A 17,080-nucleotide genomic window follows, 5' to 3' on the forward strand; every position below is an offset into this window, starting at 1 on the left:
GCCGCCTCGATCGCGATCTCGAAAAAGATAAACATTTCACGAAAAAGGGTTGAAAAATTACTTTTATATGCAAATTTTTGCGGGTTGCAGATCGAATTCCTGCAACAATTAAATACCACACGACGCAGAATTTAATTCCGCATCTCTAGCCGTCACGGTGGAGCTACTACGCCGCCTAGATCGCGCGCAAACCCGAAAAAACACAAACATTTCACGAAAAAGGGTTGAAATATTAACTTTATATGTAAATTTTTGCGGGTTGCAGGTCTAATTCCTGCAACAGATAGTTCCACACGACGGACAATGTAATTCCGCATGTCTTGACGTCACTAGGGAGCTACTACGCCGCCTAGATCGCGCGCAAACCCGAAAAACAAAAACGTTTCGCGAAAAAGGGCTGAAAATTACCTTTATATGCAAATTTTAGCGGTCGAATTCCTGCAACAATTAAATACCACACGGCGGAGAATTTAATTCCGCATTTCTAGACGTCACGGTAGAGCTACTACGCCGCCTAGATCGCACGCAAAAACACAAATATTTCACGAAAAAGGGTTGTAATAATTAAATCATGCTTGCTATTTTCGGACACAGGGCTATGCATTCAGATAAAAATGCTACCACGTGTTAGTAATTTGCAAAATTAATATCCCTCAAATGGAATAATTAATTAATATAAACCGACTTAACTTTCCGCAAAAAAAAATTAATTACACACTTACCAGTGCAATGATGAAGAGATTTTAGATCCAGGAATATATCTTATCAACTGAAAACTCGTGCAGATATTAACAGACACTTGTTTCTTACTTAAGATCACTTTAACCGCCACAGCTCATCAAACAAAACAGCCACACATGGTCGTTACGAATATTTTGCTGATGACGAAAAGAATACACGACAATTAATTGAATAACTGAAGTCTGAAAACGCGTGGCTGGTAGTGAGACGCGCTCGTGGACCACGCGGTGAAACGACTGCCGTGTGCGCTGCGCGTTGCCAGGTACAAGGCAGGTACGTCGCGATAATACAAGTCAGTCGAACAAAAAAGTTGTTTATAAACAAACGTAATGGCAAACACGTACTTGAAAAGCGAAAGTAAAAATGCACAATATTGAAATAACACACATACACGAAATCTTCTTTTACTTTCAATATTTCTCGGCATAAGAATATATTGGTTTTGGAATGCAATAAGGATGAGGAAAAGCAGGAATTTGTAATTTACCAATACAAATATATAATTTAATGTCTTCTAATTGTCTTCGTACAAGTTTACTGTAGACCTTAGTTAATTAAATAATTTATGTTCCCAACATCGAGACTAATTTAAATATTCTCTATAAAATAAAGTATTAGAATCGGAGAGGCGGTACGGCCCTTTTTCCCAGTTTTTTATTCAATTCCGAATAGCACAATTTATATTTTATATTTAATGAATAGGACTCACTACCGCTTTCTTCGTTCGGTGCCCTGAACACGAGTCACTTCTACCGCCACCTTCGTACGGTGCTCTGAACACGAGTCACTTCTATCGCCACCCTGCTACGGTACACCGAATGAAACTCAATAAAATCAACAAAAAAAATTAACAAAACCCCTTTTCGCGCTATCAGAATCCGATAAATAATTTGAACATTTCACAAAGGTTTTCCGCAATATGATTCGTTTTCCATATTACCATTAAGTGAAATATATACGGCCCCTTTAATTCGCAAGCTATTGCAACACGCAGGTGAATTGTGATAAAACATTTAACCGAATAATATAACTTAATTTTAAACTTACCAATGCACCGCTGATAGGATTGCAAGGGTACGGCAATTACTGTAATTAAAAGAAAACATAAGTTAAAACAAAAACATTTCATACTCGTACAATATGATAAATATTATATTCACACATGGGAGAAAACAAACTTTCTGTGCTGAGTATCGCAATGGTCAGATAAAAGTAACTTACTCAAGCACGAATAGGTTTCCGATTGATCTAGCGACCGACCACTTCCCACAATAACGGACAATAAAACCACAGCATTGTAATTTGAAATATAGACATCAAAAGCAAGCAAAACAAACATTTATGCACATTAAACGCACAATTACTTATTAAGAAAACACTGCAGAAGCATATTACAACTAAGCCGATTGACCGAATATAATGCAAACTTGGAAAATAGAAGTATAGATAAAACAAACGCGTTGCGCGATATCCGTCTAGATACGCCAGAGACCGGCACGAAACTAGCTGCAATCGATCAATAGAGCATGCCGAAACTGCGCACGCAAGAATGCGACAGTTCACAATAAGACTCTGAGCCTGCTGCATAAACCCGGCAAGTAAAAGCAATAAATGCGCAAAGCCAGCGCGTCGATGCCACGCGACCTTGTGCGCGATTTGCAATAGATGCGCAAAGCCGTCACGGTACCAGTGATAAGAACTAAACTTAAATGTGCGGCATGCGACAGCGCGACGAGAATCTTACGCGTAGCATATCGCACGGCAAATGCGATAAAAATTGGTTTATACACAAAAGCTGATATGATTCAAAACGAATACAATTCTATTTTATAATTTTTAGTTCATGCTAGTGAAAAATTCGACCAAAAAAAGTTACAAAAAATGAGCGATTTACAAAAAATTCAACCGAAAAAAAGTTAACAAATTGCCCACTTTTGAAGGGCATTTTGGGATACTTCCGGAAGGAATGGCAAATTGAAAAAAGTTCACAATAAATTCGACCGAAAAAAAGTTACAAAAAATTGAGCGAAAAAAAGTTTACAAAAAATTCAACCGAAAAAAAGTTAACGAATTGCCCACTTTTGAAGGGCATTTTGGGATACTTCCGGAAGGAATGGCAAATTGGAAGTTATGTATCTTGTAGAAAAACTCTTTATCTTTATTTTGAAGTGGAGAAATCCTAAAAAAGTCAATTAGTTCAAAAGATACAAGCTGTTTTCCACACCATGTTTTCAAATTTTCTTAAAATTGCACATTTTTGAAAGGCATTTTAGGGCACTTCCGGAAGGACTGGCAAATTGGAAGTTAGGCATCTTATAGAGAATCTCTTTAACTTCATTCTGGAGTGGAGAAATTCTAAAAAAGTCAATTAGTTCAATAGATACAGGCTGTTTTCCACACCATGTTTTCAAATTTTCTTAAAATTGCTCATTTTTGAAGGGCATTTTAGGGCACTTCCGGAAGGACTGGCAAATTGGAGGATATGCATCTTATAGAGAAACTCTTTAACTTTATTCTGGAGTTGAGAAATTCTAAAAAGTCAATTAGTTCAATAAATACAGGCTGTTTTCCACACCATGTTTTCAAATTTTCTTAAAATTGCACATTTTTGAAAGGCATTTTAGGGCACTTCCGGAAGGACTGGCAAATTGGAAGTTAGGCATCTTATAGAGAATCTCTTTAACTTCATTCTGGAGTGGAGAAATTCTAAAAAAGTCAATTAGTTCAATAGATACAGGCTGTTTTCCACGCCATGTTTTTAAATTTTCTTAAAATTGCTCATTTTTGAAGGGCATTTTAGGGCACTTCCGGAAGGACTGGCAAATTGGAGGTTAGGTATCTTGTAGGGAAACTCTTTAACTTTATTCTGAAGCAGAGAAAGTCTAAAAAAGTCAATTAGTTCAATAGATACAGGCTGTTTTCTACACCATGTTTTCAAATTTTCTTAAAATTGCTCATTTTTGAAGGGCATTTTAGAGCATTTCCGGAGGGACTGGAAGATTGGAGGTTATGCATATTGTAGAGAAACTCTCTAACTCTATTCTGGCGTAAAGAAACTCTAAGAAGGTCAATTAGTTCACTAAATACCGGAGGTTATTCTCACCACGTTTTAAATTTTTTTATGACGAAATATTTTTCAGCAAATGCAGTTTTGAAATAATAGGAATATTTCAATACTGTTTTCAGATTTTGATAGATAATTTAATTCTTAGTTGACTATTTAAATTTTAATGAAAAAAAAATGATTTTTATACTCGTATGTCAATATAAAAGAACATCCGGCGTAAAGCATACAAATCGGCAGACTGCAAGCCACGGCGCGTAGTTGGTAAATACGATAAAAATAACTATTTTTTGAAAATATTAAGATATATGGAGACTAAGATAGCGAAAACTATTCAATGTTCTGGATGTTAAATCAACAAGAAACGATTTAATTTGATGTTGCTAAGGAGTGTAATTCGATTAAAAACGTTTACATGTTCAGCAAAAGAAGAACGAGCCGACGGTCGACGGCAATGTGAGCGTGGTCAACCACATGAATATTGTGATTTTAATAATCCTAAGATACTTTTGTAATACAGTGGTTGTAGGGTAAAAAGGGTAATGGGGTCACTTAAGGAAGAACTCAAATATAATTTCAATTATAAACAAAATACTTATTGCAACCGCCTTTAAGCATTGTTTACTTAAATATCTATTATGACAAATAATTTTCAATCGTTTTGACAATCAATTTTGAATATTATAAAAGTTAAAAAAAAAAACAGATTTGACTCCCAATAATTAAATCAAGGATGTTATTTTCGGTAATGGGGCTATAAATTTTGATACAAATACTACCACGTGTTGGTAACCTGCAAAATTAATATCCGTCTAATAAAATAATAAATTTAAGTTAAACCGCCTTAACTTACAAAAAAAAGTGATTACACACCCACCAGTGCATTGATGAATAGATTTTAGATCCAGGAATATATCTTATCAACTGAAAACTCGCGCGGAGATTAACAGACACTTATTTCTTACTTAAGAACACTTTAACCGCCATAACTCATCAAACAAAACAGCGACACATACTCGTTACGAATATCTTCTTGATAACGAAAAGATTACACGACGATTAATTGAATAATAGAAGTCTGAAAACGTGTGGCGATTAGAGAGACGCGTTCGCGAACCACGCGGTGATACGACTACCGTGTGCGCTGCTTGTAGCCAGATACAAGGCAGGTACGTAGCGATAATACGAGTCAGTCAAACAAAAAAAGTTGTTTATACACAAACGTACGAGTACTTGAGAAGAGAAACGTACTTGAGAAGCCGAAACTAAAAATTAACAATATGGCAATACACACATACACGAAATCAACTTTTACGTTCTATAAAATAGGCTAGTTAAAATGGAAATCTAAGAGATGAAATCTAAATTCCTAAGAAAAAATGGGCAAAGGGGGAGGTGCCTAATCATTTTTTTCGACGATTCTGAATGTTTAGAAAATTCTCTATCAGGTAAAAATATAAAATAATTAAAGTTACTGGGCTAAATGGTCCAAAAACAATTATATTTTATGAATACGAGTCACTTCTACCGCAACCCTTATACGGTGCCCTGAATCGAGTCACTTCTACCGCTACCTTGGTACGGTGCTCTGAACACGAGTCACTTCTACCGTCACTCCCTACGTTGCTCTGATCCCGAATCACTTTTACTGCTAGCCTCATACGGTGCCCTGAAACGAATCATTTCTGCCGTCACCCCTAGAGACTATAGAGGGCAGAATTATACACAAAGATAACAATTTATAATAAAATGATATAAGTCCTATGAAAACACGAGAAAATTCAAAAAGTAAGCAAGCATCACAAAAATTTTAAAATGTATTATTTATTATCAAATAAAAATAAGTTATATGTTAATAAAAATAATATTAATGAGAAAACGCATTAAATGCATACAAACAATCGATAATATAAAAAATATACACTAATGTACATACATCTCAAATGTAATAATAATCGTTAATTAATAGCACGTAATTGTCCGTTGAAACAACGCTGAATTAATGATAGCAATCAACTCTAGGTAAAATATATGAATAACAATCGAAACAGTCGAATTTCAATGTTTCAGAGTTGCGTCTTGCGGCGATAATAAATAATTAAATTAGAACGTATACAACTTATGAGAAAACTTAAATTCCTGTACAAATTTGAATGTAGCTTCAGTGATATACAAAATTGTTTACAAATGATCGTCAATGATGAATACATTTTATACATTTTCGAACACACATCATCGAAATAATAAAGCGATATGGTTTTTGTTTTGCAATAACAAAAAATAAAAATAACAATAATAAAAATTAATATGCGAGTTAATAAGTTAGTTAATTATTAATAGACGCGTAATCGATTTAGAGTTTGGATGATATCTACGATTTAAGAATGAGAAATGCCCACTTTCGATGGCTCAAACTCAACAAATAAAATCTTCCTATTTACAATACAACAAATATACAAAAATATGTTTTGTTCTTAATTATTGCTTGCGGTTTCCGTAGTATTTAGGTATATAATATAGTATCATCTCATTGTCGCCAAACTCCTATAATTCCTCCCGTAACTTCTTGTATAATAAAATGTGAAATTGGCAACTTCACATCAATCAATAAAATTTAAGAATTAAAATCCTAAGAAATACATCACAAAGCAAGTATTTCACGGTATATGTTTTCTCAATAAATAACACGTTTGTAAACTTTCATTTTCGGTAATCGTTAAATAATCGCAAACATTGCAATATTTTTCTAGAAGACATAATATAGAATTAATATTATTTGTACTTTGCGTTAATTAAAATCAATGTATCCATGTACCAATGATTTAACTTGAACTAATTGCGCTTCTGTAGTCACATTTTGATTGTTTTGATTGTACGAACATTGTGAATGAGCAAACTCAGATTCAGATGTCTCATGAAATAGATACGTCAAATTTTTAGAATTTTGGTAGTTTTCCTTAACCATCTTGTCTTGTAAATATAAATATAGATTAAAGTGGTGTTTCGTTTGCTTACATTAATTCACAGTCTTAATGAAGAATATCATGTTTTGTGTTTGTTTATACAATTTGCTAATTGAATTGGTTTACGGCTTATTCGAATAATAGTATTCTTTGTTACAGTTCCTCGCGGCGCGTGCGCATAAACGAATCAAGATTCATTCGCGACGCATGCAGGTAGTTGTCATCTCCAATCGGTGCAGCCCTAAAAATACAGAAATACGATTTGTTGCAATATTTATTTCATTGTTAACGATGAAGAATAAACTTACTTGCTGCCTCGAACAGTATCCCGTACCAGAGTACGCTGATAAGATCGATGTTTCTGCTCGATATCAAATGCACACTCCAACATCTGCTGAATAGTGGTATAGCAGCCTTCCAAGTCGTCGGCGATGAAGGGTACCACATTACCCGCCTGTATCGTCCCAGTATACTGGATCTGACACATCTTTTGCAGGTTCTCCAGGCGAGTGCATTGCGATATCACAAGTGAGTGCATTCGTTGCAGGTCTCGCTCCGGATCCAGCGTCATATGCAGATTATTGCTCTCCTTTGCAGACACCTCGGTGCATCCCTCGCCAGATTCCATTGTCGATTTACAGCTGTACATAAAACAATTGATTAGAATTGATAAAAGCAAATTGTCTTATAATCATCACCATAACCATTGTCCATCGATAAAAGCGCAAGTATGATACCGATCTAGTCGATTGCTATTCGTCTGCACGATTTTCGTAAGCAAATCGATCCATTCTTTCGCCTCTACGCAGTTTGGTGCCTGTACGTACAGCACGCGCTCCTGCTGCAGAATCTGGAACATGTTCTGCATCTTAAAGGAGCGCTCGTGCAGCCGCTCCACGGCTAGAATGTTCGATAGCGGAATGTGCCACAGCGGGTCGCGACCCTTGTTCTTCGCGTAGCTGAGGTCATGCGTGGTCAGTTTGAAGTAGCGCTGCTTGAAATTCTTCCGGCCGAAACGCCGCCTGCCCTGAGCACGCTTTATCATATTTCTGAAATATTCAACGCAAAAGGTCAATAACAATCCATTTAATTGTGTGTAATATTTTCGTTAGACACACATACAATTCTGCAAAATACAAGCGTCGTAAATGTCTACGTGCTTACTGCTGTGGTTACCTTTTCGCCTCCCTTCGCAAAAGTAACAAAAAACAACGCAGCGTTAATCGTGTAGGCGCGCGCAAAAAACGAGTCGCTGACGCGGCGATAATTCAATCAGTCTACAAAATGATTAACCAAGCGGTAGTCTACACTCACCCTTCTTTGAGCGTCACCGGCGTGTCAACGGGCGGCATGTCCGTATTGGAATTCGCCGAGATAATCTCGAGAAACTGTCGCACGGCCCGAACGTGTGCCTCCGTGCAAAACTCTTTGTAAATTACCTCCATGTACTCTTCTTTGCACACCTGCTGCGTTGAGCGACAACTTCCAAGGTTGCTTAGCGATTGGATGGTTTTAGACATTAGCGTGAGCGTACGATTCGTTTGTCTGTCCTAATAATATTCAAAACAATCAAATATTAAATGTTTGTTTTATACAATTGAAGAAAAAAAACTTACAAATTGTTCATTGGTCAAATCAAAAAGCCTTGGTCCAAGTATAGCCGGCGCAAAAAATCGCAAGAAAATAAAGCCGGAGATGACCGAGTAGCGCACCTCGCGGTTGTCAGGAAAGTACGACATGGCGCACTCCTTCAGCGTATGAAAGATCTGACACATCAACGCCGGGCAGTCAACTGCGCTCTCAGTAATAGCGCGAAATACACTCTGCACGTAGTTCTTCAAGTTGGTGGAATTTTGCTGAATGGTGTTGGCGTCGCGCACTCGCGTTGGATCAATCTCGCACGGCTTCTTTTCCATGAAAACCTGCTCCAAAATCGGGCGCAGTGTCTTGTGTAGGTACTGCAGGCCAATCATTCGCATTGCTTCGTCCATCATTTTAGACACAAGTGTGTTTCCACGGAATATTGTTGTGGGATCACTGCGAATAAAAGCAAATTAACATAACAATTAACATAAAAAATAAAAATAATTGTTGCAACATACGTTAAATTGGAGATTTCTGCATCCGCCAGTGCGCGAATCAATGGAACTATTTGTCGGTGATGCATGAAGATTCTAACTAACGGTTGGGCGACATCCATTTTGCTAGTGCTGACTTCACCCAGAATGTAAACGGCGCTCGACGTGATCGGCTATTTAAATTGAAAACAAAAATTATTAAATAAATTCAATCGAATGTTTCTGGTCGTAAACTCACCCTCGCTCGAACGCTGTTCAATAATAACGCACGCAACGGCGCGTAAACTTTGGATTCGAATACATGATCGGCAGTATATTGTACTTGTAGCCTCAGAGATCCTAGCGAATTGTCAATCGACAATCTTGTACCGGGCGGTGTTGAGCATGAGCTGTTTGGTTTGTTTTTACTCGAACGCGGTTGCAGTAGATACCTTCACAAACAAAACAAAAACCATGAATGAAATACAGCGAAACCAACACACACTCAAAACAATCAATAACCGTCAATCAATTCGAATGTGCATTAGAATATAATGCGCGTAGTTTCCACATTCATGCGATTCAATCTCGCGTGGTTCATTCATGAATTCAGAATGAATCAATAATGTAACAAGATGCGCGCGCACGCGAGTGTAAAGTAACGTGCGCTGGAATTGAATTGCAAAAATATTCGATTGGTCGGGCAATCAAGGATACACACGATTAAAAATTTATGCATTCGACACCAACGCAATATTATGATTCACAGGCGTAGACGGGAATAAATGAAAAACTGATATTTGTTCTCGAAAATCTCGAGTGCATATTCGTTAATCAAACCGCAAACTCGTGAGGCCAGCGAAAAATAATGACCGCGAAGCGTAATTTAAAAATATCTATGACTTTTTTTGTACCATGGCTTCGTCAGTGTTAGCAATTAAGATAAAAAAAGCGTTGTTGTTTTTTATTACAATTCCGCATTAATTAGTCGTAATAAAAAGACGCACAGATTTTTAGTCTAATGAGTGAGATAATTCGCGCTGCTCTCGAATTGTGAGCTCATTTTTCGCCGTCGCATTGTTTGCGTTGAAAAATTCCGAAATTCTTTTGTTGCCCTGATTTCCATGGGAAACAATCACAATTGAATCGAAATATAATGAATCAAAAACAATTCTTACCAGGCATTTTTCGGCGCCCGAGTCTGCTGTTGAAGTCCACGCAGTGGCACGCGAAACTCCCCCAGGAACACATCGCCGCCAACAGCGTTATGCCACACAGACACTTGCAGTTCGCAGATTTCGACGTCGGTTTCGGGACACACCACATCTCCACCACGTTCGCGACCCTCCTCACCGGCATCGAACACGAATGTCTCGTCGTACTCCGGGCACGCTGTCTTTTTTCGCACCTTAGTCCGCTTACAGTGCAGCTTGTCGTTGGTGAACACCACGCACACCTGCACGTACGGATCGCAGGAGCCGTTCCGCAGCGTTAAATCCACGCACTCGATCACACGCACCGTTAATCTTTTATTTGGCGCGAAATTACAACCTAACGAATTACTGCCAACGCCGTGCGGATGCTCGAAGATCAGTTCGATGTTCGCTTTGCCCTGCACCTCCGAATCGGCGTCCACTGGCCGAATGGCAAACCAATGATCGCGATTGTTGTAATTGGCGAGGTCCTCACGCTTGATGGCGACTTTTCCCAGGACCTTATCTTGTTTTAAGTGGCGATCTCGGTCATACACGTACACGGAGAGGTAGCGAAACGTACGAGGGACTTCAAATTGAAATTCCTGACCAAAAAATGGACTGCAAAGTGGAGAATTATTAAAAATTAATGAATACTGAAGATTTACTCATTTATGCTTATACCTAAGTGTCTTCTCTATTGTTGAAGTCCGAAAAATCTCCTCTTGGTCCAAGGAAATTGTGCAGTAGACGTCGCGGTGCACAGAATTCGCGTTCCGACATTGCAGATTCTTGGCTTCACCTGAAATTGATATTGCATTGAGAAAAGGAAAACTTCATTTTAGTAGGCCAATAATAACAACAAAAATAACGCGTCCAGGAAATTGAGGTTACGCGCGATGACAACACATCGGGGCTGCCACCAAAAGAAGCCGAAATTCGTGGTTCTCTGCGTGCATGAAAAGACTTTGTTCAAGCGGGCTGTGGCACTCACCGATCTTGATCTTTAGGCGCTCCTCGACACGGACTTTCATGTCGTCGGACGCCATGTTTTATTTAACCATATCCTCTCCGCGGCGTGTGTCTGTCGGTCGCGCTGCCGAGTCGCACTGCCGCTGCTGGCGCTCTCGCTCGTGCGGTGCGTCGAAAAAAAACTGAATGGGACACACACGCGGCGTGCGTCTTGCCTGCGCGCAGAGTGTACAAGTACAGTCCGCTTTTCCACTTTTCACACTTCACACCCTTCACACTCGGCGCTTTGCTTTTGTTTCAACATGAAAACGAATCACGCCACTGTGCGCACCAAAGCTCAAGAGTAAACCCATTGCGATTTCATATAATGCGTTTCCGTGTTTCACTTGTTTTGTTTAACAACACTCGATTGTCGTTTGCTTTCGTGACGTCACCGATCGTAAACGAACGCACAGCTCACCACACACTTGCGCGCCTCGGTAGTATCCCGGTCGTGGCTTGGTCTCCGTGAAAAAAATCAACTGCTAATCGACGTGGTGCTGATTTTGATGATTAGCGACTGGATGAAAGGATGCGCAGCGACAATGCAAGCACCGCACGTGCGACGACGCGAATGCGACCGAAACTGAGCCGGAGTGCGCGCTGCGTGTGATGGTGTGAATCGGCGGGCGGCGACCGACCGGGAACAACTCCACGCAAACTCAACTCCGCTTGAATTAAACACAGATAGAGATATGCCACTAGCGAACTCTAGCGATCGCCAAGACAACTATTGCACTTGCACAGTACATTCATAATATTGCCGAATGAACGAACTCGACAATTCGAATGGATTCGACGGCGAAAGCATGAATGGACGCGCGCGACAAATTACGTTTACGCGTTCAACTCGTTCTGCTTGGTATCGTTTGTATTATGATAGGTTACAGCTGGCACCGATTACACTGTTCGCACATGTCTCTTCCTGGAAAACGCCTAAATTTATATTTTAGTGCTCAAAATTAACGAATAATGAAACAAAACTTGTTTTTGTTTGGTTTAAACTCTGCTTAGGCAACCAAATTCGCTAAACGAAATAAATTACAGCACAATAATCGAAAATAATTATTTTCAATTCGTGCCGTGTCATTCACACACTTTTCGAATGCGTTATCATTTCGTTTCATTCATGCCGGCGATGCCGGCTCGTTTACCTCAATGAATCGCGCGGCGTGACATGACCTTGAATGTGCTAACATTAATAGCGTCGAATAACGATAGCTTTTTGTTTTTGTTGTTTGTTGTTTAATTACAGGCTCGTTTGTTTAATTGCCGTATAGGGGTATAATGATAACACTACCAGAAATAGAATATATATTAATTATCTTTAAAATTTGAGCTAATTCATGTTTAAATGCGATTTTCTGCTGTTTTTTGCATACAAAACGGAAATCACCGCCATCTTAGACATTAAACTAACCTCAATTCTGCGCACATAAAGACATAATGACATTTTTTTCATTCCATGCGTAAATTTAATTCATATATGGCGGAAATGCCAGAATTATAACTTAAACACCCAAGAACCACGACATGTTTTAGTCATAAAAGTGCAGTGAGCTGTAAATCGACCCACACGGTCATTGTTAGACGGTGTTACATATGTTACACATGTTCCTACTTGCTTTTCCTACTGCAATGTAAAAGATTCGGAATGTTTTAAGTGTTTTAACACCAGTTGCCTGGCATCAACTTGATTAAGTTAATTACATTAAAAATTCCTTTGTGCAAAACTGTTTAAATTGTTATCAGCAGAAGTATTGAAATAATTTTTCGAAAAAATCGCCTGCGATTGCGGGAATAATTCAATGTGACACGGTTATAGATTATTGGCCTGCCCACGTTGAACGTGTAGGCGTTGGCGTGATCGCCGGACGTCGATTGTGTTAATTTGAATGGAAAGCGAGCCTTTGAAGTTGGCAGCGGTCTAAAAATACATTTCCAATGCTTTCCTACACGCGTTTCAGCGCCGCATAACTTTACACCCTTCTAATTGGATTTTCCATCCTGTATCAGCGCACATCGCCCTTTCAATCCCTTTGCATAATTTCTACACACGTCACACAATACGTTTTACGCCTGATTAGCTGGGAAATGTGTTTTGTGGTCGTAATATTAGTGGTTATTTTAATAATGTCATGGTTTCGTAATGGTAGCTTCTTGTGGGGAAATTGATACTCATCAAAAGTACAAAACATGGTTGGAAGCATGATCGGGTTTTGTCTAATTTTTTTCTTTCTTTTTATTTGAATATTGCATTATCAACGTTAGTAAATAGGTTCAAATGAATTAAAATTCTAAATTTTCGTCACAAAAGCAACATAAAAGGATGTTTGGCTGCACTTTTGTTGGTCGATTGCAATAATTTCTGACTTAATCATCTGTTCCTGGTTTTAAGCTTTATTTATTTCCATTTTTGATGCATTCCTAATAATATTCTTGCATTTTAAGGTGCATTGGCTAATTTCTTACATCAAGGACTTTTAATTTCCAAAGTTTCATAAATCTTAAATTTAGAAAATTCTTTTTTCAACGAATTATTTTCTCAAAATCACTTTATTTTCCCAAAAATTCACTTATATACGATGTCTAATAATGTATGTCATTACCAGATACCATAAAAATTATTTTTTCTGTAATTGTTCAAAACTCTTCCAGCCATTGATTCTCCTAGCATAGATTACACAATAAAAGTTAGGTATACGGTTAATGTACAGTACAGTCACAATGTAAATACCAAACTTTTTTCAATAGCATTATTCAACTGCAATGCAGATTTATGAAAAAAGTGTTTGCACAAGTGCGTTGTGTGTAGTTAGTACTGTCATCGCATTATCACCGCCATCAGTCAAGTCAAACCTTAAATTCAGTGGCATCGGATATGGCTCGGGCGCATCCTTCCTTCCTCTATTAATATTTATGACGCCGGCTCGTTAATCACATCCCTTTAATAGAGTTGAACGTTTTAATTTTATTAGCTGTAGCAGTACGAACTTATACTCATCTCGAAAGCATCCAAACGTGTTAAACAAACATTAAACAAGAAACTTTAAATTAATTTAAGACATTTTTAACTAGATAATTAAACGTCAACGGAACTTAATCTTAAATATTACAAGAACTAAAATATGTATAATTTGTACAGTTTTAAACTATAAATACAATATCTATATATAAAACAGAGTTGTGTTAGTTACAACATTTATAACTCGAGAACGGCCGGACAAATTTTGTTGATGTGTGATTTGTTAGATTCGTCTCTATCCTGGATAGCAGAATAACTAATAAAATATTAAAAAATTATGACATTAAGTGAGTTAATTAGAATTGAAAATTGGTATGGAAATTCAATTATAATTATAGCTAAATAATTGAATTCTAGATGGCGCTAAAGTGCATTATTATCATTTCTAATTTCTTTTAAATGATTGGCAATGTTATTGGTAAAATCGACACATATTTGAACATGAAAACAAAAATTAATTACATTTTTATTAAAAATCGCGAACAAAGCTAATTTTTTTCTTCTTTTACAAATTTAACCTTTTGACATCCAAAACAAAAGAATAACATAATAACAATAAATACCACACGCTGTATCAATGAATGAATCCCATTTTTCTCATCTCATAATTAATATTACACATAATTGTAGCAGATAGTGTGCGAAACGCAAGCAATAAAACCGCATCTAACTGTCGTCTCATCATGCCCGCATGAATTCCGAATTCAATGCCCTGGCGTCGCGCCTACTTGAAGTAATAATTCGTGTAATTTTAATTCGTCATTGTGGCGCACCAAGCGCGTCGTATGTAGGTATGTGTACCTACGTGCAAAGTGTGAAACGCACGAAGAGATTGCGTTCGTGTCCGACGCGCCATGTGGTGAATACGCGCTTTGATCCGACGACGTGTGACGTGCGCCATTGTTGTGCGTAACACATTGTTCATAAATACTTGGCTTGATTTGCTACTTTTGGTGAATATGTTTCTCTCGACTTGTGACGCAGATGTCGCTATTTTATACAGCGTGACGTCACTTTGTATCTCAATAATAAATTTGTATGACATTTATTATTGTTATTATGTGTGAGTATTTTTACTATCAGGAGCAATGTGCATTTTCTTATTGTAAAACCAGTTCATTCAGTTATTCACAGCGGTTCTCCCACGGTCGCGATTGTCGCAAAACTCAACTTGCACGAATCGCAATTATATCTAGCCGTAGATCTCACTCAAGTACTTATCAAGATGGTATTTTGTTCGGTACTAATATAAACTTCAAGAATAAACCTAGAAATAAACAGATTAATATTTCAGTGGATGAAAATCTGCTTCACAATTCTATTCAGCACACTGCAAGTCAACACAATTCAAATATGATTTTGTAGGTTATGTATATTTTACAAACTATACACACTGACGCGTCAGCAACAGTGTTGCCAACTGTATGAAACTATTTTCTCCCCACTAGTTTAATTCATTGCAAACTAATTTCACTCGAAACAATGCGCATATAATCACATTAATCACTGATAAACAGTAATGAGATATGAATAAGGTGTGTTCTGTGTAATAATCATGCTCGCAGCAATATAATTATGACATTATGTGCAAATTTTGATCACATCTCGATGAAATCAGTTGATAACCAACGCGTCTCGTTTGTTTATGACGCGTGTTGGTCTTCGTTTGTTTCAGTTTCCACCGTAGAAAAAATAACAATCACGAAAAACAATGGTGCGAACCGGTGCGAACGAAAATAACAGAAAATTGTTGAAACATTAGAAACTAAGAAAAACAACGCGACGCGCGCATGGGAACTGGAGTAACGCGCTCTGCAGGAATATAAAGAATAAAGAAATAGACTTACAAACGAAAAAAAAAATCTAACGCGGACGCTAACGATCGTTTGTACATCAATACAATAGAATTATTATGCACGGCAATTCTGTGTAGTTCCATGAATTATAATTATTATTACTGTTAGCTTTAAATTAGTAATTATTAGGCTAAAAATAAACAAATAAGTTGCAATTTTTTGACAATGGCGGCGCCATCCAGTACTAAAAATTGACAACGTCTGCTTTTATTTAACCTAAAAATATAGCTAGACTCGTAAAAATAAAAAATATAATAAAACGAAGATAAATGGATTAAAATATATTTATTCAGTAGTTTTATAGACATTTAAACAGTCTCACTCTGCAAGGTAAGTTAGAACATTACACACTCCAAACATTTCATTCATTCATTTATAAATTCGTTTGTTTACTTTGTGCTGTGCTCTGCTGATGTTGATCACGTAGACGTGTTGTTACAACGTTTCATTTTAGTTTTATGATAGTATGCAGAATTTAAACAGTTTTATTAGTTCACATAGTAAAACATAATTCTAGGTAAGCCTAAAAATAGAGAGTAATGTGAATGTTGCCTAGTTGTATAGAATTATTTATTTATTAAGCAAACAGTTTTGTTAATATTAGCACAGATTGTGAATTATGATCACAATCAGCATGAACATGATTTCGACGTAGTGACGATCGATGACAAATGTAATAAAACAGCTCCGTCATCAACACATCATTTCATTCGTCATTGATGGCGTAATATTGCTAATTATTCAATGAAATATTTTATGTGGTATGTAACACGTATTTTTTTATTTTTGTCGATTGTGAAAACACGTCACGTACATATTTTCTACTGGAAAAGTAGTGGGGGATAAATAATTACACTGTATCGTTTTATTTTTATTTTGGCACTCTTGTGTTGTCTGCGACAGGAAACAGGAAGTGACGATGACATAATTTAATTTTACGAGATATTTATTCGCTCGTAATCGTAAGGCGTCCTTAAGAAAGTGGGATAGGTAATGGTAGCCAGATCAGACCAGTGGCGTAGCTACATATAGCAGATTTAAGATTCAAGGGCAAGAACGTGATTTCACCAGTGTAGTTTTAAGTAAAAATGTAATTAATTTTTGCTATCTTGTTTGAGACTCAGTATGTGTCGCTTCCACCAATTAGATTCGCCATTTTATTATAAAAAA

General features: G+C 37.3%; 1 protein-coding gene across 1 annotated transcript; it reads right to left on the reverse strand.

The window, feature by feature from the left end:
* Positions 1-5,609: 5,609 nt before the first annotated feature.
* Positions 5,610-11,678, reverse strand: RasGAP1 (Ras GTPase activating protein 1). Its single transcript, XM_065307648.1, has 10 exons — positions 11,013-11,678; positions 10,703-10,820; positions 10,004-10,639; positions 9,085-9,277; positions 8,871-9,019; positions 8,385-8,805; positions 8,083-8,318; positions 7,467-7,817; positions 7,077-7,409; positions 5,610-7,009 (listed from the first exon to the last, which is right to left on the reverse strand). Exons 1-10 carry the CDS (start codon positions 11,065-11,067, stop codon positions 6,922-6,924), a joined length of 2,580 nt encoding a protein of 859 aa, XP_065163720.1. The 5' UTR covers positions 11,068-11,678; the 3' UTR covers positions 5,610-6,921.
* Positions 11,679-17,080: the final 5,402 nt, after the last annotated feature.

This window comes from Atheta coriaria, unplaced genomic scaffold (genome assembly GCF_025399875.1).
Source record: "Atheta coriaria isolate IRGN ID8LTWV9N9 unplaced genomic scaffold, Caltech_Dcor_3.1 hic_scaffold_7_pilon, whole genome shotgun sequence".
In the NCBI taxonomy this organism is placed as follows: domain Eukaryota; kingdom Metazoa; phylum Arthropoda; class Insecta; order Coleoptera; family Staphylinidae; genus Dalotia; species Dalotia coriaria.